The sequence below is a fragment of the Crocuta crocuta genome, unplaced genomic scaffold (assembly GCF_008692635.1).
Source record: "Crocuta crocuta isolate KB4526 unplaced genomic scaffold, BGI_CrCroc_1.0 scaffold131, whole genome shotgun sequence".
In the NCBI taxonomy this organism is placed as follows: Eukaryota; Metazoa; Chordata; class Mammalia; order Carnivora; family Hyaenidae; genus Crocuta; species Crocuta crocuta.
The window spans coordinates 13,496,573-13,520,842 of record NW_027528977.1 but is presented as its reverse complement, the minus strand read 5'-3'; the positions used below and the strand labels follow the sequence as shown (position 1 = coordinate 13,520,842).

At 47.4% G+C, this 24,270-nt stretch overlaps 1 protein-coding gene across 1 annotated transcript in view; it reads right to left on the bottom strand.

The window, feature by feature from the left end:
• SH3PXD2B (SH3 and PX domains 2B) overlaps positions 1–24,270 on the bottom strand; it is a 71,252-nt gene that overhangs the window by 24,517 nt on the left and 22,465 nt on the right. Inside the window, exons 5-7 of the mRNA XM_077757317.1 lie at positions 12,936–13,027; positions 10,627–10,652; positions 2,938–3,072 (exon numbers count right to left, since the gene is read on the bottom strand). Coding sequence (XP_077613443.1) covers positions 2,938–3,072; positions 10,627–10,652; positions 12,936–13,027 — 253 coding nt within the window. The remainder of the gene's footprint in view (positions 1–2,937; positions 3,073–10,626; positions 10,653–12,935; positions 13,028–24,270) is intronic.

Here is a 24,270-nt window from a genome sequence, read left to right as displayed (position 1 = left end):
GGTTGCAGGTGGTGGGATTTGGGTTGCAAAGCAGCGGAACTACAAATAGGGGGTTATCTGTGGTTACTGGGGTGGGCTCCGCATAATTACAGGTGAAGTAGAAGAAGAGTCGGGGGTTGTGTGTGGCTGCGGAGGAAAGACGAGAAAGGTGCAGCACTGATGGCTCTGAGGACTGGGGAGGGGCCATGAGCCAAGGTGTGGGGTGGCCTCTAGAAACTGGAAAAGGCAAAGAAGCAAATTCTACCCAGAACCTGCATACGGGAACTCGGCCCTGCCAGTGCCTTGATGTTAGCCCAGTGGGACCCACTGTGGACCTCAGACCTATGGAACTGTGAGGTAACTAATTTATGTTGTTCGAGGCCATTCAGCGTGTGATGATGTTTCGTCCCAACGGCAACAGGAAATTAACACAGGGCCCCACCGGCTCTGCACAATATAAATGGAAAAATAGGATCCGCTCCCCCAGATCACATACCTCCAAGTGCTGGAGACCCCAAAAAAGAAGAGAAGGGAGGGGCAGACTACAGAGCAGCCTTTCTGGTCTGAGAGGGAGGCCTTTGCTTTTGACCTCCCTGACTTGGGAGTCACCTACTTTACTCAGCTGGACACTCCTTTTACAATACAAGCTTTGGCGGCCGGGATGTGTGTGTGGGTGTGTGGGTGTGTGTGTGTGAGTGAATGGGGTGGGTACGTCTGTGGAAAACCAGAAATGAGAAGATAAACTGTACATCTTCCTAAGAAGTTGTATCCGTAGGTATTTGTGTGTGTGTGTGTGTGTGTGTGTGTGTGTAAGTGAATGGGGTGGGTACGTCTGTGGGAAACCAGAAATGAGAAGATACATTGTATGTCTTCGTAAGAAGTTGTATCCATAGGTATTTGTGTGGGGGTTCTGGAAACTCACAACACAACAACGGTAACGTGTGCCAGACTGTCTCAGTGCTTCACACCTGACTGGCCGGATCCTCACAACAGCCCTATGAGCTGCCTACTATGACTGCCCCATTCTACAGATGAGGAGGCCGAGGCTCGGAGAAAGGCAGTGACTTGACTCAGGTCACAAAGAAAGTGACAGAGCCAGGATTCATTCCTAGGCTGTCCTCACCTCACAGTCTCAGCTCTTAACTCATGCATTGTTAGAGGGAGAGCAGTCTGGAGGCGATTTGGCAGGATCTTAAAATTCAAAATATGTGTACCTGCGGTCCAGGAGTTCTATGTCTCATTATCTGACTTGAAGAAACACCTGTGTGCACAGATACACTATTCATACTAGAGAAAAATATGGCTTATGTTGATCAAATTGTATGCGGATGTTAAGGGAAAAAGAAAAGCTAAACGTTGACTAAAAAGCATGCTGCAGATCAAAATGATCAAAAGGTGCAGAATGATAACACTGGGGTTAAAGAAACTATAAAGTTATAACAACACATGCGAAATGTTGTGTGTGTGCATATGGTTACATTCGTATGTATGGGCACACATGCAGACATACAGTTCACACATATACACACACACAAAGACACGTATACACACGTACATAAATGAGCATGTATACGACTGTCAAGAAGGATTCGTAGTAAACTGACAGAAGGTCCATTTGGGGTTTTGAAAGGGGACTAAGGATGAAGCTAGTGGAAAAAAGCAGATTTTAACTTTATGATGGATGTTTTAAGAAGAATATGTCCACGTATTACTTGGCCAGTAAATATAATAAAAAATGTTGCTAGTTTTTTGGCCACTGGAAGACTTCACTATCTGCCTCCCTTCCCCTGCCGCCTTCTGGACATACCAGGCCTCAACACCCCATCCCGGCTTCTACTCTCTCCTCAGCGATGGAGTCGCCCAACTTCATGCAAGCAGGCACCCAGAGGGGTGGGGGCTGCCTTCCTTAGTCCCTGCGGAGCACACGTTCATTCCCAGGAATTAGACAGTCACAGGCCCTTGGAGCCAGCTGGAATTGGTTTGGAATTCCAGCTCAGTAACCTGTCATGAGATCTTGGGTGAGTGACCACGTCACTTGGGAGTCTTTTTTCTTTGGCTGTGAGGCAGGGATGGTAGTTGCTATATTGAGTAATTACAGTGTTTGGTTGGCTAATGTGGATCTCATGACTATGGTAACATGATGCAGATCCTTTCCTCTGTTTGTTGGCCCTTCACTGGCCATTGGGGTGTCACAAAAACTGGCCCGCTAACCATATTATTAAGCAATGCTACATTTTAGCCACCATAATGTCAGTGGGTTTATGCCACTTCTTCCTGGAGAGGAACTGCTCATCCCCTACTCCTTGCCCTTTTCTTTTGATGGTGCTGATGGCTACTCTGTGGCTAAGGAAGTAAAGCAGGAAGGATACCCACATCCTTGAGTACCTACTGTGTGCCAGCACACTCTAGGTAGTAGTAGCTCATTTAATCCATGTAACGGCTCTTTGAAGTGGTAGCTTTCTCTATGTTGCATATGACAGAATGGATGGTCAGAGAGAAGCAGCTGTGAGATGCAGGGTTCCAACGGAAACTCAGGCTCAGTGTCAGATCATGCCACATTGTGTCCCCGACCTGGCCAGGGATGACAGGTGGGCCGAAGAGACAGGGGGTGTGTCCGTCCCACCAGAGCCCACAGCCCACGAAGGTGGAGCCTTCGTGAAGACTCCCATGGTAATCAAAGGCAAAGTTCCCATGGAATGGAGAAGACATGTTCTCGAAATGCGACCTTCAGAATAAATCGGGAACCACTGACCCCGCAGGATGCTGGTGGAACTGTGACCCAGTGGGGTACATGGGCACTGTGATCAGACAGGGGTAGCTTTCTAAGAGGCTGGTGGCTGGATCTGTGCACACCGCCCAGCTCAGATCAGCTGCAGCAGGTTCTGTGTTTCTAAACATCTCCCGTCCTCGGGGCTTGGTGATGTGTAGGGCAGGGAGGGGACAGCTTAGCTCCCCTACCTGACTCGTTCTTCTCGATGATGTCCACCACCTGCCCCACGCTGAGGCTGATCTCCGAGCTCTCCTGCTTCTGGTAGTCTGCCACCACCACATACTGCTCCAGGACCATGGGGTCCACTGAGGTCAGGTCACCCCCTGTGGGTACAAAGCCCCATCAGATATCACACGTAATGGAGTGGGAGCCAGGGGCAGGGAGAGGGTAAGGAGACCATTCCAAAGAGAGAAAGAAGCTATGATAGGACTTACCTCAAGGGTCACCTCATCCATTCATCCCTGCATTAATCTGCTCGTGCAACCACCAAAATGTACCAAATGCCTATTCTATGCAGACCCTGTGCAGAGGCACTGGGGATTCAGAGTTGGCTGAGATATGGTATAGCCTGGTGGGAAAGTGCTTTCATGCATTTCAGTCTCTCCTTCCATCCATTCATCCCTCTGCTATTACTCATCCATCCATCCACCCATCCAAAATCACTCATCTCTTAATTCATCAAGTCACCTGTGATGTTCCAGACACTCTAGAACATGCTGGGGGTACTAAGTGAATGAGACAGATAGGACTCCCAGTCTCAAGTAACTTAACCTGGTTGGGGCACAAAAACCAATGTATACAATGACAAGTATACAGGATTATGTAAGTATCAATGTTTGAGAGCTACATTGCTGGAAACAGCCAGGATGCTGGACCAAGACCAATTGGGCAAGGGGATGCCACATTCAATGGGGTGGTCAGCAAGGCCTCCCTAAGATGGGGGCATGGATAGGAGACCTGAGAGGACAGGGAAAGAGCGATGCAGGCAGACTCTCAGATGGGAAAGGGCCTGGAACCTTCTAGGAGCTGGGGGGAGGGTGACCCAGGGAGTGAGGAGAGTGGTCTCATAGGAAGACACATGGGCAGGTATGGGTCAGAGCAGGCGGGTAAGAAGTTTGGATTTTTTTTCACCCTTGAGTAGAAAGCCAGTTGAGGGCTTAAAGAAGGGAACGACAAGTACGGATTCCCATCTTTAGAAAGAGAGTTCTGGCTGCCACATGGAGCATGGAAAGAATGCGGGAGACCACATGGAGATCATGGGGTTGTCAGGCAGGGGACACGCTGGCTTTGGGTCGTGACAGTGGCAGTGGCAGAGAGGCGTGTGGACAGGCGCGCCAGGAGACGCTGTTTCCACAGGACACAGTGGGTGGTGGCCTCTGGGGCTGTGTGGTCCCAGGTAAACGCTAAGACACACCTGACTAATAAAAGAAAAGATACCACAGAATACGGGTGATGTGAAGGGACATCTGTGGCCATAGGGCCTTGGTTTTCTGCAAGTCCTGATTCACAGTATTTCCTCCTACTGTTTTCGTAAACAACTGAAATATCCAGGAAATCCCACGCTTCTGGGTCCAGGTCACCCAGTCATGGTGTGTGACAGCCAGGTCACCCAGAGCCAACTTGGCGCGTGTCTTCCCGGCTCTGCTGGGTGGCGCCTTACTGGTAAGCTTGAAACCGGCCACCGTGGGGGTATTTACACGATGGATATTGGCAGATGCTACAAAGCGGGGCTCATGATCAGAGAGCTGGTGGTGAAGTATCTGCCAGCCTGCCGGTGCCCTCCAGCCTCTGGCATCCAGAAGGAGCATGACAGCCCTTTGTCCCAACCACATGCTCTGAACTTTTGATGTGGGAAACCACAACAGGGCGTTGTAGCGGGGTGAAGCATCACCACTTCTTGGCTCTGTGCCAAGTCCCCCTTCCTAGCTGAGGGTAATGGGGGGAAACAGGAGTTGGGGAGGGTCCCAGGGCTACCCTGGGTAGAGAATGCTTGGGGACAGAAACAGAACAGACAGAGGGTGATGTAGACTGAAGGTTCGGGAGCAGGTCTGGAGGGGGGTGGCTCCACATGAACGCCCACCACATCACACACACTGTACGGCTACACATCATACATAAACGGGGTCAACACAACCACCCCGGGGGTGGCTCCTGCCTTGTTTTATGGACCAGAAAAGAGAGGCTCTGAGATAGCAAGTGATTCGCTTTGGGTCCCACAGCTGGAAGGTGACAAAGCCAGATGTGAATCAGGTCCCCCTGGTCAAAGCTCCCAGTGTGGTGGGGTGTGGTGGGGGTAGGTGAGGAAAGAAAAGACGCTAGGGAAGGAAGAGTGGTCTGAAGCCCGCCTGCTTGACGGTGTCCAGAACCACCTGGTGCTGGGCCCACAAAGGTCCTATCACGTGAATGGGTGGAGGTAGATGCTGGCTTGCTAGAGGCTCTGGGCCACTGCGAGCCAGGGACAATCTCCCCAGGTGATGCAAGAGGCAGAGACTCCAAGGTCTGTAGATTCTACCCCAGGATATAGTCTGCCTTGAGGATCACAATCCCAGTAATGAAGCTACTCCTCTGATCTGGCCCTCAGGTGGGCCGTACCCAGGCCAACTGGGCTTCCCTGGGCGTTAACTTGAGAGAAAGAACTGGAAAGACAGGAGAAAAGTACCCAGTCCACAGTCAGGTTGGAACTTGTGACCACTGCTCAGGTGCACTCTCAGGAAGTGCCCGGGGTCTCCCAGGCAGGAGGTCAGGGGGCTGGTGGAGTCACAGTGCAGCTGCGCTCACTCCTGGGGGGCTCTCTGCTGCCCCCTAGAGGCAGGTCCAGATTCTTTGTCACAGAGCCACAGGTTTGATGCCTGTGGACCTTTCTCATGCTTTGTCACCTGACTTTGCTCACATCCTCTGCACGAGGGATGGAATGAGGCTTGTTTGGGGTGGTGGTGGTGGGGAAATGGCAGCTGTAACTGGTCTCTATCCTGTCTCTCCACTCTGTCCTCCATACTGCAGAGTGCTTGCTCCAAAAATGCTACTCTGATTATGCCACCCACTGCTCATCATCTGCTGTGGCTCCCCAGTGCCCTCAGGTTCTCTACAATCTGGACTCTGCTGGCCTTTATGGCCTTGGATTTTGGCTTTGTCATCCCTGGTGTATCTGTAAAACAGCATAGGCTGTTTTCAGGATGCCTCTTCCTCTCCCTGCATTCACATGCACCCGCCTAATTTGAGCCTCCTAACTGTTCTCCTGCCCCAGCCTTGACTGCTATGACTTGTTTTTGACACAGCAGCTACAGTGATACTTTCAAAAGATGCGTAAGATCATGTTCCCCAAAGGTCAAGACCCTACCATGGCTCTACCTCAGTCAGGAAAAGCCCAGTGGCCTAAGGGGGCCTGCCTAATCTCTCTGATCATTTCTTCTCCACTCCCCAACGTGGCACAGGGAACTGCATGGATCAGGTGCCGGCTCAAGTGGTATCTTATCAATGGGATCTTCTCGGACCAAGCTGCACTGCCTTGCCTAATTTTATTTTGTCACAGAGTTTTTAAAAAAATAACAAGAGTCTGTGTATTCACTAGCTTTCTCATCTGTTTTCCCATTCTAGAACATAAGCCCTGTGAGTGCAGGGACTCAGGCTCTTGTTTAGTGTTGGACCCCCTGCCTAAAGGCTCGCAGGCCCATGTGGTCTGCTTTGGTGCAAGGGGATTTTGGAAAGTTGTTTTATTTTTTAAAGGGTTGTAAAGGAGAATGAGAGGAAGAGGAAAAATTATTATGATTATTGACAGAGCCTGTATGTGGCCTGCAAACCCTGAAATATTTGCTATCTGGGCCCTTCAGAGAACAAGTTTGCCAACACTTGGCCCAGAATGTGGACAGTACCTACCAGGCTCAATGAGCATCTGAAGGGGGGGGGGGAATGAATATTCTAAAACTCACCTTTGGAGGACGTCCCTCCTCAGAAAGAAATTAAAGTGCCCTCCTTTTCCGTGCCTGCAGCACTTCATTTTCTTTATCCACCTATTTGTTCTACCAGACCATAAAAACGCTTTCTACATCTTGTTTACCTTTGCATTCCCTGGGGGCCTAGAGCCCTAGAGCCCTGTCAGGTACACAGTAGGTGCTTAGTAAACACGTAATCAACAGCTGCATCTGTCTTGTTTACTTGGCACTCGGCACAGACATTTAATGGATATTTGTGGAGTGAAGCGACAAACGATGAAGGGGAACTTCTAGAAATTCTTCTGCTTTGCATGGCTCCAGGCCTCGCCCTAAGAGCACACAGTTACGAGAGGGACCTGTCCGTCTTATGAGCAGGCAAAGACGGTTCCTTCTTGCCTACAAGTAGGAATAGAGCTTTGATTAAGTCAAAGGGCCCAGTTAAGTCTGGTTACTCTGTCCAAAAAGCTAATTGCTGCCACCCAGTTTTAACAACTGATGGTGGTACAGCTGTGCCACAGAGATTTCAGGATTCTGATCAACGGACTGATCTATTCATTTCTGCACCAACTCTCTCAACCAGGCTGCCAAGGGGATTTGGGAGAACCAACAGCAGTGACAGGATCAGAAAGTCATGGGACTCACTGCAAACAAGACACAATTCCAGGAACTGAGGAGGTCAAAGGGCAAGGGTTAGGACTCTGGGCTGGCCAGGAGCAGATCTGGTACTGGCAGAGGGCTCAGGGCTGGTACTTCCTCCAAGACTCGCTCAGGGGCCGCGTCTGAGTCTTATTATCTCCTTCTTCTGCAGCAGCTTTTACACTGAAGTATCCTGCCATGAAGTCGTTCAGAAGGAAGTGCACAGGGATGCTTTTCCAGCACCAGTTCTTTTACCTTCATTTTACCCAGAGCACTCAGCTGATGAAAACCTCATTGGTTTGACTGCTAGAATCCTCACGCTAGGCTTCAGGCCAGTTAGGCTCTAGGTGGAGACACCTACTGGTGGACAGCGATACTGCACCCAAGCTCTATAATGCACAGTAATAGCAGTACCTCAAGTCAATGCAGATAGCTAAGTACTAGGAGCTGCAAGTTTGAAATCAAGGTATTCTTAGGTAAGGAGGGTCATTCCTGTGGTCCAGCAGGAATAAGAGAAGGAAAAGGTCAGCATAAAGGAGGAGATTCGACAGTAGAAGGGCGGTTTTGACCCTGAGGAAGTGCTGCAAAACATTCTCGAGGTACAGTGACTAATCTACCGCAGATTTTCCTAGTTGGAATGTTTTGATTCATGATGACATGTTTTGAATTTTATTAAAAAAGTTTTTTTAATGTTTACTTTTGAGAGAGAGAGAGTGAGAGAGCAGGGGAGGGGCAGAAAGAGAGACACACACATAGAATCCAAAGACAGGCTTCAGGCTCTGAGCTGTCAGCACAGAGCCTGATGTGGAGGTCGAACTCACAGACTGCGAGATCATGACCTGAGCCAAAGGTGGATGCATAACCGACAGAGCCACCCAGGGGCTCCAACATGTTTCAAATTTTAAAGATAACTGCCATGGACTGAATTTTGTCCTCTGAAATTCATATGCTAAAGCTTTAACTACCACGGGATGGCATTTGGAGGTGGGGCTTTTGGGAGGGAATTAGGTTTGGATGAGCTCATGAGGGTGGGGCCCCCATGATGGGTATAGCGCCCTTACTAGAAGAGACATCAGAGGGCTTGTTCTTGCTCTCTCTCTGCCATGGGAGGACACAGTGAGGAGGCAGCAGTCTAGAAACCAGGAAGAGGGCTCTTTCCAGAACCTGACAATGCCGGCACCTTGACCTCAGACTTCCAGGATCCATACTTGGGAGGAAATAAGCTGCTGTTGTTGAAGCCACTCAGTCAACAGTTTTTTAGTTACAGCAAAATATAGTCAGTAATGATAAGGTGGGATTTTCCTTTCAGAAACTGCCCATACTGCCAGTCTTGCTGAAAGAGTCAGTAAATCAGAGAATACTTCAATAGGGGTAGAAAAATCAAGAAGAAAGATGCTCCTTAAATAATCAGATGACCTCTTAAATTTTGGTGGGAGGATTTTTTTTTTCTTACAAGATGAGCAGAAGTTGAGACTACATTAGCCAAAGTCTGCTGGCCAATTCTGGAGACAGTTGAGTTTTCTCCAATTCGGAGTTCCGGCACAGAAATCTCTGGGTTTGGGGCTGTCAATCTTAAATCCCTTTCAGTCAATCAAGAAGGTTACTTCGAACATAGAGAAAGAGGTCAAAGCTCATATAAAAAAATAAGGCTCATCCTAGTATGGGTCCTTAGTCTGAAAAGAAAAATGCTATTTTCCATCCAGCTGAACTATAAATAAACCCACCCCCCATCATTGCAGGTGAATGATGTAACAGTCATCACCACAAATTAGAGCCTCTTCCCTCTCTTCCAGACCAGTCCCCTCATCAAGCCTGTTCTGACCGGACACTTTGGTTTTTGCAAACTAGAGCTGTCTCTTTCCTTTCTTCCTTTAGCCATTCCCTGCAGCAAAGTCTCTGCACACTCGGAGCCAGAAACTCTTGTGACCAGCCCAAGAGTTCTTCTCCTCTCTGTTCTTTTCTAAGAAACGTATCATTATCCTCAGAGCCCAAGGACCACGCGTAGCCTGAACAGGATGCCATCGGTCTGGCCGGTACCTATTAAATGCAAAGTGCAGCTGTAAACAGACCGGCTGGGGAAAGGCAGGCATTCATTCCAGGCTCCAGACCTTGAGGCATAGACCCAGTTCCTCTCTATTTTTCCTTGCTAGAATGGCCTGGGCCTTGTAAAGCTGACCACAGGCCCTGTACCCAGGGGGGCAGTAAAGGGACCGGAGCTACTGAATTTGGACTTTCTACTGATGCTGGGCAGGGGCACCCATGTGCTTGGAGTTAAAGGTAGCAGTCTAAAGATAGCAGCAAATATGTATCCCTTAAAATATGCTGTTCTGAGTGCTTTATACATATTACGATAAACCCTATGATAATCCTCCAAGATAGATTACTATTATTATCCCCATTTTACAGATGAGGAAATGGAGGGCCACAAGAGGAGGGCAGGCATCCTTTTTCACTTCTGGGATCTCTGCTTGGCCCCTCTCTCCCCACAGCATTATCAATGCCCTCACACTTCCTGGAGTCCTAGATACATAAAAGAACTTGGAATTCTGGAAGCTCCGAGGACCCTGCTGGCTCCAGGTGTGGTGTCGTGGGAGGGGGACTTTGCAGATATGGGGGGGGGAGGGGAGAGATAATCCTGGGTTTGCAGAAGAAAAGGCTGGACTACTGTGAATCTAAAGTTATCAACCCCAGGCCTGCGATGGCTCAATCATTCCTCCGTGCACACCTAAATCCCCACCTTCTCTTTTCCCATCATTGCTCTAGGGCGTGGGAGCGGGGTGCTGGGAAGGAGGGGAACTGGCCCCCCGGGAGAAGGGAGTGCGTGCCAGAGGTGCCTGAAGGAGCAGCCCTCTTCGCCCAGCAAAAACAGCGGTGGCCCCGAGGCTGGCCCCGCCTGCGCCCCCTCCCCGCAGCCCCAGCTGCCCCTTCCCTCTGTGGAAAGCTCCCGTTCACTCCTTAAGACCCAGCGTCCCTCCTATTTTGATCCCTTCCAACACTTGAGGAGAAGGCTCTTGGCTGTGAGTCACCACATTCCTCTGTCTCCAGCAGAATAAAGGTATTTGACCCCCTACAGCTGGTCAGGAGATGTCGGTCTCTAACTTTTTGATGTAGGATGCAACAACCTCTAATACTTGCTTTTGCAAAACAGGCTGGGGTATCAACAGTCAAGCATCAACCCATCCACCCACCCATCCACCCGTACAGTCACATGCTGCATCCCTCAGGCAGTGCCCAGGGACAGGCAATCGTAGGTGCGAAGTTGGGGCATGCGCAACAGTGAATGAATGGGAGAAAATGGAAAAATTGTCTTACCAGATTTCTTTTTCCCAACATGCTCCCTGCATGGAAAGAAAGGGGTGGGAGAGAACCACGAGTCAGTACTGTTATAAAGAAATAGGAGTTATTCTGTTAGGAAACTGAGATTCTCCATTCTGCATCATCTCCAGTGAATGAAGAAAATAGAAGTCAGCCCCAGGGACACTCTTGAAAAAAGAAAGAATTCCTTTTCATGTTCTCAGTTTGCCTGGTAAGTGCTCCGGTGCCCGCGGGACTGGCATCTCCAGTCTGTTTGTAGAGCAGGGGGCCCTAGGGAAGAGCTGAGGTGGGCGGCACACAGTATAAAAGCACGATTAGGCTGCCATGTTGCACTGAGCCTGATGCCCACCTCACCAGGCACTGCAGAGGCCCTGTCCCACTTCCTGGGGGTGCCCTGAGCCATATGCAGGAAGCAGAGAGCTCGTGGCACTAAGTGGTAAGGGAAACACGCCAACACTGGCTAGGAATCTGGAGAGCAGTGAAGAAAACACACCTCGCTCATGGTGGCAGACAGAACACTACTGTGGGCTAGAATTCACACGGAACAACGAGTAATGATTCCCTTGGACTTGTCAACCACCTCAGAATGTATACACAGCTGCATTACAAATGCGATATTACAAATCAGGGTTCACAAATACTTTTTACGTAAATTATCCCAGTGGTAAAGAGGTTTCCCATGTTATAAAGAGAAAAGGGAGGGGACAGGATGGTTGGGTTGAGAGAGATGCTGTGGCACAATGACATTAGCTAAGTGTTATTACCCTGTGCTAGTACCCTGCTAGGTACTTTTAGTTCACTCATTTAATACTCATAATAAGTATTAGAAATAAGTACTCTTCTAACGCGTATGATATAGATGAATAAAATGATACCCAGAGAGGTTAGTAACTTTCCTAAGCCTACACAGCTAGTAAGTAGCAAGCTGAACCCAGATCTACTTAATTTTTGTTTTATGTTTATTTATTTTTGAGACAGAGAGAGAGAGCGTGAGCAAGCAGGGGAGGGGCAGAGAGAGGTGGACAGAGAATCTGAAGTAGGCTCCAGCTGACAGCAGAGAGCGCTTGAACTCACAAACCAGGAGATTATGACCTGAGCCGAAGTCGAACGTTCAACCAACCAAGCCACCCAGGCACGCCAGATTTACCTAATTTTTTAAGAACTGAGCTATAATTCCCACATCATAAAATTCATTCTTTTCAAGTGTAGAGCTCACTGGTTTTTAGCATCTTTGCAAGGTTGTGCAATCATCACCACTATCTAATTCCAGAAACTGTTCATCCTTCCAAAGGGAAGCCCTGGACCTGTAAACGGTCACTTGCCATTCCCACCACTCCCAATGGCTGGAAAACACTAATTTGCTCACTGTCTCTAACGACTGGTGTATTCTGGATGTTTCAGACGAATGGAATCATATGGTAAGAGGCTTTCGGTGATGTCCCCCTTCTGGGGCTGTGTTCTCAAGGGCCGTCCATGCTGTACTGCATGTCAGCACCCGGGCTCCCGCCTACCGTAGACTGCTGCTGCTGGCTGTCTTGCGGCCCCAGCCACAGTGGGAGGGGCAGGGGCAGTAGGGAGCTGCCGGGTTCCAGCAGCGGGATGTGTGGGCTCATGCAGGCACATTAGCTTCTCTGTGTGACATGCTTGCCATGGTCCCAAGTTTTCCCATGCGTGGCAGCAAAAACCCTTCCTTTACCAACACCATCTGGAATCCATCTTGTCTCCCTACAGACTGCTGGGAACGACCCGTTTCTGTCTTCAGGCCTGACTTGGGTATGAGCTTCAGGAATCGGACCAAGGGACCAGCTCTTCTGCTGCTGTTCATTGCCGCGGAAACCAACAACCAACAACCGAGGCCCACCTGAGCCGGCCTGCTGTGACCCCAGAGCCATCCCCTGGGCCCTCAGCAGCCCTCCTCCCCTCTAAGCCTGCTTTAAAGACAGGAAGACATCGCCAGGTAAGTACCTGCCATGTGCCAGACTCTCCGTCATGGGCAGGGCGGTGTGTAATCCTCCCAGGTGTGATCAAGGTTAGCCACGCCCACTCTACTGATGAGGAAGCAGAAACTCAGAGGCACAAAACACTTGTGGGACTGAGCCCCACATCGGGCTCTGCACTGAGTGAGGAGCCTGCTTGGGATTCTCTCTCTCGCTCTCTTTCTGCCCCTCTCTCCCACTCCCATGCTCGCTCGCTCTCATATTAAGAAAAAATCTTTACTTTGCTTTATTCCCATTCCTCTTGGGGCCGGCCTGGAGGCAGGGACGGCTGTGAGGGCAAACTCTGGGGAGGTACCCACGTCAACTTACTCTTTGGGGGGGTTCAGGTCCTCAGGTCTCGTCTCAAAGAACTGCAGCACCTCATCGCACTGAGAGATGTAGGGGGGCAGCTGGATCAGGGCCTGGAGAAGAGATACAAGTGAGTCCAGGGAGAGGAAGGGGGTGTCTGGAGCACAGTGGGCCAGGCGTTCTCAAGCTTGGGTGTGACCTGAATCTCTGGGGGGCTCGTGCAAGCAGACAGTGGGGGCCCAGCCCCAGATCTTCTGCTTCAGTAGATCCATGGTGGGGCCTGAGAATGTGAGTGGCTGACAATGTCCTGGTGCTGCTGCTGGCCTGGGGACCACACACACACGTGCGTGCATGCACATGCATGCCACACACACACACACACACACACACACACACACACAGTATGGGCATATCTGAACAAATAGTATGCACACACTTAGATAAAACACCAAATATGGACTTCATGCACATCACTATTCTACAACTTCATCTCTGCTGGATACTGGGTGCCTACTGCACAAACGTATCACACGTTATTGACCCAGCTCCTACCGGGGAATCCAGCTTAGCTGGTTTCCAACGCGCCTGCATGGATGTCTTAACTCACGGAGCTGCGGTGTTAAAGTGAAGGCACAGCTTTATGATTTGGAAGAGGTTAGAAGTTCCCAGGTAAGGAGGCACCTGGGTGGCCCAGTTGGTCAAGCATCTGACTTCGGCTCAGGTCATGATCTCACGGTTTGTGAGTTCAAGACCTGCGTTGGGGTAGCTGCTGTCAGCTTGGAGCCTGCTTCGGATCCTCTGTCCACCCTCTCTATGCACCTCTCCTGCTCGCTCTCTTCCTCTCTCTCAAAGATCAAACCAGATAAATGTGCCACCCCAGCCCATCAGTTAAAGGAGCCTCAAAGGTGTGCCAGCGGACTGAATAAGGAGTGGGTGGCGGGCACATATGGGACTGGGTGTTGTGCCAATTTATCTACCAGTACGTATCCATTCAATGACTGAACAGATGTCTTTGTGCCCAGAACCGCATGTTTCTGTGTCCAGTATGAGACAGTATAGGGCACATCCTCATCATGAAATGGCCTGAAACTAAGACATGGCTCCGTAATGACTTAACAGCTCGGCTTAACACATCTACTTAAGCCCCTTCTGGCACAGTCCCTGAGGATGCAGGTCTGCGTGCAGTAGCGCTGCTCCATGCACGCACTTTATTAAGGATGTGTGTGCGGGGAGGGCGCCTGGGCCTTTGCGCAGATTTGAGGAGCACAGGCAATCCTGTGAGCTGCTTCACCCCTCAGTCATGCTCTGGAGCGAGGCAGGACTCATGCGCCCCCTTGCCGTGCTGCGTGTGAGTTGGGTGTGAAAGAAACATGACACGTATTTTCTCCATAACAGCTCTCTAAAAACCCCCTCCCACTCACCCTCTGCAAAGTGACCCCCCAACCCTGCTCTGGGCTACGACGGACTAAGGGGGAGACAGATGCAGAGGAGGTCTCCAATTGCACCTTTCCTGGAGGGGGTATTTTGAGTTATTTTTCTGATTTTTAAAAGTTTAAAAAAAACCAATTTTTAAAAAACATTTATTCATTTTTGAGAGAGAGAGATACATAGTGTGAGTGGGGGAGGGGCAGAGAGAGAGAGGGAAATCCACAGCCCAAAGCAAGCTCCAGGCTCTAATCTGTTAACACAGAGCCTGATGGGGGGCTCGAACTCATGGACCACGAGGTCATAACCCGAGCTGAAGGGGGACGCTTAACCAACTGAGTCACCGGGCACTCCTGATTTTTAAAAAGTTTTAATAGTGGTAAAATACACATAAAATTTGCCATCTGAACCTTTTTTTTTCTTCTTTAAAGTAGACCCCATGCCCAACATGGGGCTCGAACTCATGACTCTGAGACCAAGAGTTGCACGCTGTCCTGACTGAACTGGCCAGGCGGCCCATCATCTTAAGCATCTGTAAGCACACGGTTCAGTGGCATTAAGTCCATCTGCCATGTTGTGCAAACATCATCACCAGCCAACCCCAGAACTCTGTTTTGCGAATCTGAAGCCCTGTACCTATTAGACAGTTCTGCCTTCTGCCAGCTCCTGGCAACCATTCTGCATTCCGTCTGCGAGTTTGACCACTCTAAGTACCTCCCGTAAGTGGGATGGTACACTTGTCCTTTCATGACAGGCTGCTTTCGCTTAGCTAACGGCCTCCAGGTCCAACCACGTGGTAGTGTGTGCTGGAATTCCCTTCCTTTTCAAGGCCGAGTAACCTTCCACCAGAAGGATAGGCCACTTTCTGTTTATTCATTCACCTAAGGATGGTTACTTGGGTTGCTGACCCTGCATCGCCTTTTGAGTCGGGCTCCTGTCCCAGATCTGAAGTGGGAGAACACATGCGAAGTGGGTGGACGTCTTTTCGTAGGGTGACGTCCCCAGCCACTGTCCATATGGGGCCTGGTATTTGTGGTTTGTTGATTTTGTTAGCCTTGAAGTAGCTCCTGCTCTGCAGCAAATCCCCGGGAACTGATCTTCTCCAGGTCAGAGGCAGACAGCCCACAAGGGAGACAGTGGGCACTTCCCTCCCCCACCTCTGGCTCCTGACCTCCTTCTCCTCTGGCTTGGAGTAGTCATTCTTCCTGGGATGGGCTGCCACCTTGGGGACCCTGTGGCTCCGTCATTCCTCTGAAACCCTGCAGTTCTTACAGTGAGAACCACATAATGAAGGAGCTGATTACACGCTGGACGTGGCGTATCCCGGCTGCTGAGTGAGCAGAAACCCCACAGCCGCCCCACACAGCTATACCACCGCTCCCTTATGTGGGCTCAGCCCTCGACGGCTCCTGAGATGCACTTGTCTGCATCACTCCATGTAATCCTGGGAGGGCCGGCCTGCTCCAAGGATGGGCAGATGGAAGCTCTGGGGAAGGAAGTAGGACTTGGGAGCCCAGGACTGGCCAACACCAGCTCCTCTACCCCAGCTCTACAGAGGGCAGGGGGCGTGGCTGTTCCTCATGCCAAGATCGTGCTGGGGAGACCCTCGTACCTGGTTGAAAGTATTCACTGGATCAATGACAGAAGGAAAAGGCCTGGATGTGGCCACGTGGCCTTGTTTGGGGACAGCACGGTGGGCCCTGAGGTGGCCATGACCTCCGCCTACAGGGGGCCTCCCAGGGTGCTCCTTGCTGAAATGAGCAGAGGCTCCAGAAGGACCAGTGAGGGAAGGGATAACCAGGCCCATGGAAATGCCCTGACAATGCCAAGTTCTCTTGGTTCTGAGCAGTTCCTGGGAAGTAAAAGCCAAACCCTCAAGCCATAAAATACGGCCAAGTTACTAATAAAAGGCGGCACTGAATGCTTTGATGTTTGCCCCGTCCATTTTGGAAGGACAGGCTAACAGTACAAACATGACCCGGGGCAGAGAAATCATTCTGCTTCAGAAATACTCCAGGACCGTCTTGGTTTTGGTTAGGAAAGACAAAGAACCACAGTTCCAGAAAGACTCGGTTCTTCCCTGGATAGAATCCTGGCCCTTTGGATGGACGTGGCTGGTTGATGCAGGGAGGAGGGGAGAGGTCAGAACACGTGCTGTTTGCTGAGGGTGACAGTAAAAGGGCAGACGGACCCAGCTCCTGATTCTGGCTCTAGCCACGTCCCATCGCCTCTCCAAGCCTCAGTTTGCTCATCCGTAAAATGGAATTCACTAACACCCACGTTGGAAGGTTGTGCTACTGAGTAAGTGAGGAAGTGGCTCTAAGACTTCCATCATGTACTAGCTGCTTGCTAACATTAAGTTAACTCTTTGTCTCTCGGTACTGTATCAGGGATAGTGTGGGGGTTCCCAGAGGTGATTCTAGAACCAGGAGCATGACTCTTAAATAACAGTGGTTTGGCTAGTGAGGGCGTTGAGTTTTCTCAGCTTCAAAAAGAACTTCAAAAAGAGTGCCCCAGAGAATGAACACTTCTCTCTTTTTATATTTTATTTTTATTATCTTTAAAAATTTATTTACTTTGAGGAGGGGAAGGGGCAGAGAGAGGGGAGAGAGAGAATCCTAAGCAGGCTCCATGTTGTCAGCAGGAAGCCTGATCTCAAGAACTGTGAGATCAATGACCTGAGCCAAAATCAAGAGTTGGATGCTTAACCAACTGAGCCACTCGGGTGCCCATGTCTTTAGATTCCAAAAAGTTTATTTTAGTGTGCTAAGAACAGTCACCATGAGATCTACCCTCAGAGGAAACCTTAAGTGCACATGCAGTATTGCTGGCTGCTGGACAGGAGACCGCTAGAGCTTATTCGTCTCGCTTGCCTGAAACTTGATGCCCACAGGTTAGTGACTTCCCATTTTTCTGTCCCTCCAGCCGCTGGTTAGCACCATTTCGCTCTGGGATTCTATGAGTCGGACTATTTTAGATGCCTCATGTAAGTGCAATCATGGAGTATTTTATCTTTCTGTGACTGGTTTATTTCACTTGAGCCCAGCATCCTTAAGATTCACCCACATTGTCACACAACCAGAACACCCTTCTTGGTAAAGGCGGAACCGTTTCCTCTTGTGTGCATATACCACGTGAAGGTTGTTGTCACACCTTGGCTGCCGTGAATGGCGCGGCAGTGAACACTGGGCTAATACTATCTCTTCCAGATCCTGACTTCACTTTCTTTGGACATAAACCCAGAAGTGGGATTGCTGGATCACATGGTAGTACTATGTTTAATTTTCTGAGGAACCTCCATACTGTTTTTCGTAGCGGATGCATTTTGCATTCCCCCTAACAGTGTGCAAGCGTTCCAATTTCTCTGTATCCTCACCAACACTTGTGTTGTGGGTTTTTTTCTTTTCTTTTTTTTTAAATAATAGCCATCCTGGAAGATGCGAGGTGGTATCACATTGTGGTTTTGATGTGCATCTCCCTGATGATGAGTGGCGTTGAGCAGTTTTTCATATACCAGTGAGTCATCTGGAGATCCTCTTTGGAGAAATGTCTATTCAAGTTCTTAGCCCATTTTAAAATCGGGTGATTAGCTTCTTTGCTACAGAGATACATGGGTTCTTTATATATTTTGGAGACTGACCCCTTAATAGATACAGGATTTGCAAGTATTTTCTCCCATTGTGCAGGTTGCTTTTTTTACTCTGTTGATTGTTTCCTTTGCTGTGCAGCTTTTTATTTTAATACAGTGCCACTTGTTTATTTGTATTTTTTGTTGCCTCTGCTTTTGGTATCAGATCCACGAAATCATTGCCAAGAGCCCTGAAATATATCCATGCATCTGGGCAACTGAGTTTTGACAAAAGCACCAAGAACATACAATGGGGGAAGGGACAGTCTCTTCGACAAATGGAGCTGGGAGAACAATGTCCACATACAAAGGAATGACATCGGGCTCTTATCTTACACCACATGCAAAAATCCACTCCACATGGATTAAAGACTTAAATGTAAGACCTCAAACTGTGAAATTCCCAGAAGAAAAGGCTTTTCTAACTTGCCTCCTAAGAGCAGGACCGGGCTGTGTGGCACCTCGGGCAGGCAGGAGGCAGCAGCTGTCTAAGAGTTAAAGACATATTCTTTGTTGCTGTTGTTTCACTGCTCTTACTTTTATTTTTATGGCAAGTGATGCCAGGTTTATATTAAGGTTGTGTTATAACATTTTTAAGAAGTTAAAAAGGTAAGTTAATTTAAGCAATAATAATAATGCAGGTGGTAGTATATAGTAAAACTCTTGAAGGGAGGCCTCAAATAGCTAGAGTCTGTTAGCTGTTAGATACCTATCGTTTATTTATTTTTTAATGTTTATTTATTTATTTTGAAAGAGAGAGAGAGAGAGAGAGAGAACAAACGTGTGAACGCAAACAGAGGAGAGACAGAGAGAGAGGAAGAGAGAAAGAATCCCAACCTGGGTCAGTGCTGTCAGCACAGAGTCCAATGCAGGGCTCAAACCCACCAACCATGAGATCATGACCTGAGCCGAAATCAAGAGTCAGTTGAGTGTCCAACTTGGCTCAGGTTATGATCCTAGGGTCATCATGGGATCAAGCCCCGTGTTGGGCCCCATGCTGAGCCTCCCCCACACCTCTGTCTCTCTCCCCCTCTCCCCCTCCCTATGCCCCTCCCCTCTTTCGTGCTCTGTCTTTAAAAAACAAAACAAAACAAAACACTACATTATGGGGGTGCATACTCACGTGTGTGTGTGTGTTTGTGTGTGTGTGAGATTTAAGCTACACTCCAATGACAGTTAAATTCTGAAGTATCTTCACCAGAAATGATCATTGTTAGCAAGCAAACCACTCTAATCATGAGCCCCCACTCCTGAAAAGACTACTTCATGGCTTCTGTGGTCTTTACCTCTGATCAACACCATAGCCTTTATCCACCAGCATAACCATTGTTAGAAATGATTTTCTTTACTGGTGGAATGAGGCATGTTCTAGAAATATTCTCAGATACTCTACCTTGCATGAAAAGAACTTGACAAGTCCATCCTCCAAAATGGTCTAGGATTCTGAATCCGCTGTGTTCTGTCTCACCTAGGGGATTTTACTGTCATGCCAGCATGGGATCAGCTGATCCTGGCATTGGGATGTCCCTCCATTTGTCTCAAGAAAGTGTTCACGTGAAGTGATGTCAGACAGACGGCTGGTACTCCAGTGAGCTTACAGCACAACTTGAGAGGCTGTTTAGGGAGCTGCTTGATAATAAATGCTCATGTATGTGGCAGAATTTGGCCAAGTCTTGTTTTCACTGTGTTCTTCAATGTACAGAGGTTCTTAAATTCAGTGTAGTCAAATAAGTCAATCTCTTTATGGTTGGCACTTTGTATCTTTAGAAACCCCTCTACACCTAGAGATTATGAAGTTTTGTTCCCTATTTTTACTTTCTTTTTAAAATTTTAAAAAATGTTTTATTTATTTCTGAGAGAGAGAGAGAGAGACAGCATGAGCAGGGAAGGGTCAGAGAGAGAGGGAGATACAGAATCTGAAACAGGCTCCAGGCTCTGAGCTGGCTGTCAGCACAGAGCCCGACGTGGGGCTCAAACCCACGAACCGTGAGATCATGACCTGAGCCGAAGTCGGATGCTCAACCGACTGAGCCACCCAGGTGCCCCTATTTTTACCTTCTAAAACCATTTATAGTATTGCCTCTTCCGTTTGGGTCTTTAACTTCCTTGGAAATGATTCCATGTGTGGTGTGAGGGAGGGATTAGTTACCTTTTGTTTGTTTGTTTTCCCCGTAAGGATTCCCATTTACTGAACTATCCACCCTTTTGTCAATGGCCTGCAAGGCTGCCTCTGCCAGGATTAGAGTGTCCAAATACACACAGGTCTTGTTCTGGATTCTCTGTATTGTTCCAGTGGCTTGTCGGTCCTTATGCCAACACCACAATTGTTAATTACTGTGACTTTATAATAGGTCTAGTAGAGCTGAAGGTTTCTTCCTAGCTGGAAACTAGGTTTGGGGATATCTACATCCTTTGTCTATCTTTACCTCTTGGAGACTACCAATTTCTACTAAAATAAAGCTAAGAGTGATAGATTAAATTGGCTTATGTCCACTCACAACAATGTCAGTAACAGATACCCAAAATGCTAAGTAGAAGTCTATGTAGTCTGTAAAAGATTTTGCAGACTGTGTGAATAGATAGTTTCATCTCCTTCCAGGAGGGCAGTTCTCTTGAAGCTAAGCCAGGGAATTTGGCCAACCTAAACCCCCAAATATCTGGTCTGCTTCTTATGATGCATTAATAGCAGGGGGTGGTAACTTCCATGCGGTTCATAAAACCTAAGTGGCTCCTACCCTATGGCTAATCCAAGTGAATTCATGATCTCCGTACCATTCCAAGTATCAGCCAGATGCAGGCAGCTGCTGCTATCTCTTTGTTCCAGGGTTTTATTAACTCTCCTTTTCAAAATCAAATGTCTGGAGGTTCGTGAGCCCCTGGGTATGAAGAAAGTGTGATTCTGGCGAGCAGTTGGGGGTGGGCAGGGGAAGAAGTAGGGTAGCACAATTTGGTCTGAGAAATTCCCAGCTGGCCAAGGTGACCCCTGCAGGCCAAAGTTCTTGCCGGCAAGGCCGGGACAAGGGACCTTTAGGCTCTAGAGGTTTGAAAAGACACAAAGACAAGATGATCCGAACTTTCCTCTGAGAGCTGGGAGGCAGCAGTAGCATCTTTGTGCCTGGGTGACCTTCCCTGCCCTTCACTTCCCAATCTCTTTTTAAGGGCATCTTTAGGAGAGAAAGAGTCTGAGTTTATCTGCTTCCATGAAACAGATGCCTGAATATTCTGACCTCTTGAATTCTTACTTTAAGAGAGGCCATAAGTGGTATGTGAGTGCCAAGGCCTAAAAGGCTAGAGTACAACCATCAAACCCTGTAATACCATCTTCGTAAGTAACTTTGTTGGGCCTCTGTTTCCTCATCTACACAGTGGGAATAATAGAGCCTACTTCTCAAGGTTGACGGGGGGATGAAACGAGCTCCTGTCTAGCAAAAAGAAGACAGGAGTGATCAGGACGGGTTTTCTGCCCTTCCACGACATCTCCTGCCAAGACAAGGGCCATCGGTGCCCACGCTGCCCCCCTTTACATTTTTTAAATAGACGTACTGAAGTATAATTTACGTACATAAGATCCCCCCATTATAAGTATACAATTCAATAATATGCTGTAAATTATAGAGCTGTGCAACCATCACCACAATCCAGTTTTAGAACTTTTCCATCACCTCAAAAATTTCCCCCACCTAATTTGCAGTCCATGTCTGCTTGCACTGTCCTCAGGCCTAGGAACCCACTGATCTGCTTTCTGTCTCTATAAAGTTGCCTCTTCTGCACATTTCATGGAGATGGAATCATGCGATACATAGCCTTTTGCATCTGGCTTCTTTTAGCATCCTGTTTTTGAGATTTATCCACGTTGCAGCATTTATTGGTCCTTAACTGCATTTTATTGTTGGATAATGGTCTATTGTAGGAGTATTCCACATTTTCTTTATCAATGCACCTGATGACGGACATTTGGGTTGCTTCCAACTTGGGGCCATTATGGATCAGTCTCATTACGAACATGTACATCCAAGTCTTCCTGTGGACACAGTTTTTTCAATTCTCTTGAGTAGATATCAAAGAGTGGTCATGTGGTAATTTCACTTTTGGAAGAAACTGCCAAGCTATTTTGTCTGTCTTGTTGATTACAGCTGTTCCAAGGGCTATGTAGGTATCTCATTATGGTTTTATTCTGCATTGCCTAATGAATAAAGAAGTTGAACACCTTTTCATGTACCTATTAACCATCATGCATCTTCCTGGGTAAAATTTCTATTCAAATCTTTTGTCTCTTTTTAAACCAGGTCGTCTTTACTGTTGAGTTGTAAGAGTTCTTTATATAGACTCAATACAAGTCTCTTGTCAGACATACAGTTTACAAATATTTTCTCCTAATCTGTGGCGTGTGTTTTCATTTTCTTCAGAGGGATGCTTTTGAAGTACAGAGTTTGGAAGTTTAATGAAGTCCAGTTTATCAATTTTCCTCTTTTGGTGTCATAGCGAGGAACTCTCTGCCTAAACTACAGTCATGATGATTTTCTCCCATGTTTTATTCCGAAGTTTTATAATTTTAGCTCTTATGTTTATGCTTGTGATCCATTTCGAGTTGATTTTTGTGCATGGTGAGAGGTAGGGATCCAACATATTTTTTTTCTTTTGTTTTGGCGAATGGCTGTCCTGTTATCCCCACACTGGTAAAAAGAATATCCTTCTGTTGTTGAATTTCTTGGCACCATTGCTGAAAATCATTTGACTATAAATTTCACAAAAGTTTATTTCTAGGCTCTTACTTCTGTTCCACTGATCTACATGCCTCTCCTTAGGCCAGTACCTCACTGCCTTCACTGCTGTAGCTTGTAGGAAGTTTTGAAAATGGGTGGTAGAAGCCTCTTATTTTGTTCTTTTTCATAACTGCTTTGGCTATTTTGGGTACCTTGCATTTCCCTGTACAATTTAGGATCGGCTTGTAAATTTCTATAAAAATGCTTACTGGGCTTTTGACAGAGATTATATTCAATCTATAGGTCAATTGAGGGAGAACTGCAATTTTATTTTATTTTACTTTATTTTATTTTATTTTGTATCTTTTTGTTTTTGTTTGTCATTGGGAAGTTTATTTACTGCAGGGAAGGGGCAGAGAGAGAGAGGGAGAGAGAGAGAATCCCAAGCCGGCCCTGCACTGTCAGTATACAGCCCAATGCAGGGCTCAAATTCACTAACCATGAGATCATGACCTGAGCTAAAACCAAGAGTCAGATGGCTACCGCCTGAGCCACCCAGGCACCCCGGGATTTGTTTCTCTTTGTATTTCCAGTCCGGTCTTTCGTCCATTTTTCCTGTATGGTTGTTTGTCTTTTTCATATCATTTTCTACACACACACACACACACACACACACACACACACACATATTATACACACACACACAAATATACAACACATTGTCCTCATTAAGACATTCATCCTAACCCTCAAAATCTAATTTACTCTTCTAGATATTTTAAAAGTTTTAATTTAAATTCTAGTTAGTAAACATACAGTATAATATTAGTTTTATATCACTGTGTTGTAATCACTGTACAACACAGTGATTCAACGTTTGCATACAATACCTGGTACTTAATCTACACCACCTCACCCATCCCCTCAGGTAACCATCAGTTTGTTCTCTATAATTAAGAGTCTGTTTCTTGATTTGTCTCTCTCTGTCTCTTTTCCTCTCTGCTCATTTGTTTCTTTAATTCCACATATGAGTGAAATCATATGGTATTTGACTTTCTCTGACTGACTTATTTCACTTAGCATTATACTCTCTAGCTCCCTCCACGTCATTGCAAATGGCAAGATTTCTTTCTTTCTTTTTTTTTTTTAATTTAATGGCTGAGTAGCAATTACTCATTCTTATGAGTAATAAGAACTGCCATTTTGCCACTACTGAATCTTCCAATCTGTGAGAACGGAATGTCTCTCCATTAATTTAGAGCTGCTTTAACTTCTGTCAACAGCGTTTTGTAGTTTCAATGTATAAACCTCGTAATTCTTTTATAACTTTATTCTTAATATTCTGTTTTGATATTATTGAGAGTGGCATTATTTCCTTAATTTCATTTTTGGATTGTCCATGCTTAGTGTTTAGAAATACAACTGAGTTTTGATATTGATCTTGTATCCTGGGATCTGATTAAACTCGTGTCTTAGTTCTAGTCAGTTTTTTTGTGGATCCCTTATGATTTTCTACAATAGAATCACGCCATTTGTGAAGCAAGGCAGTTTGACTTTTTCCTTTCCAAACTGTACGCCTTTTATTATTTCCTTTTTTGCC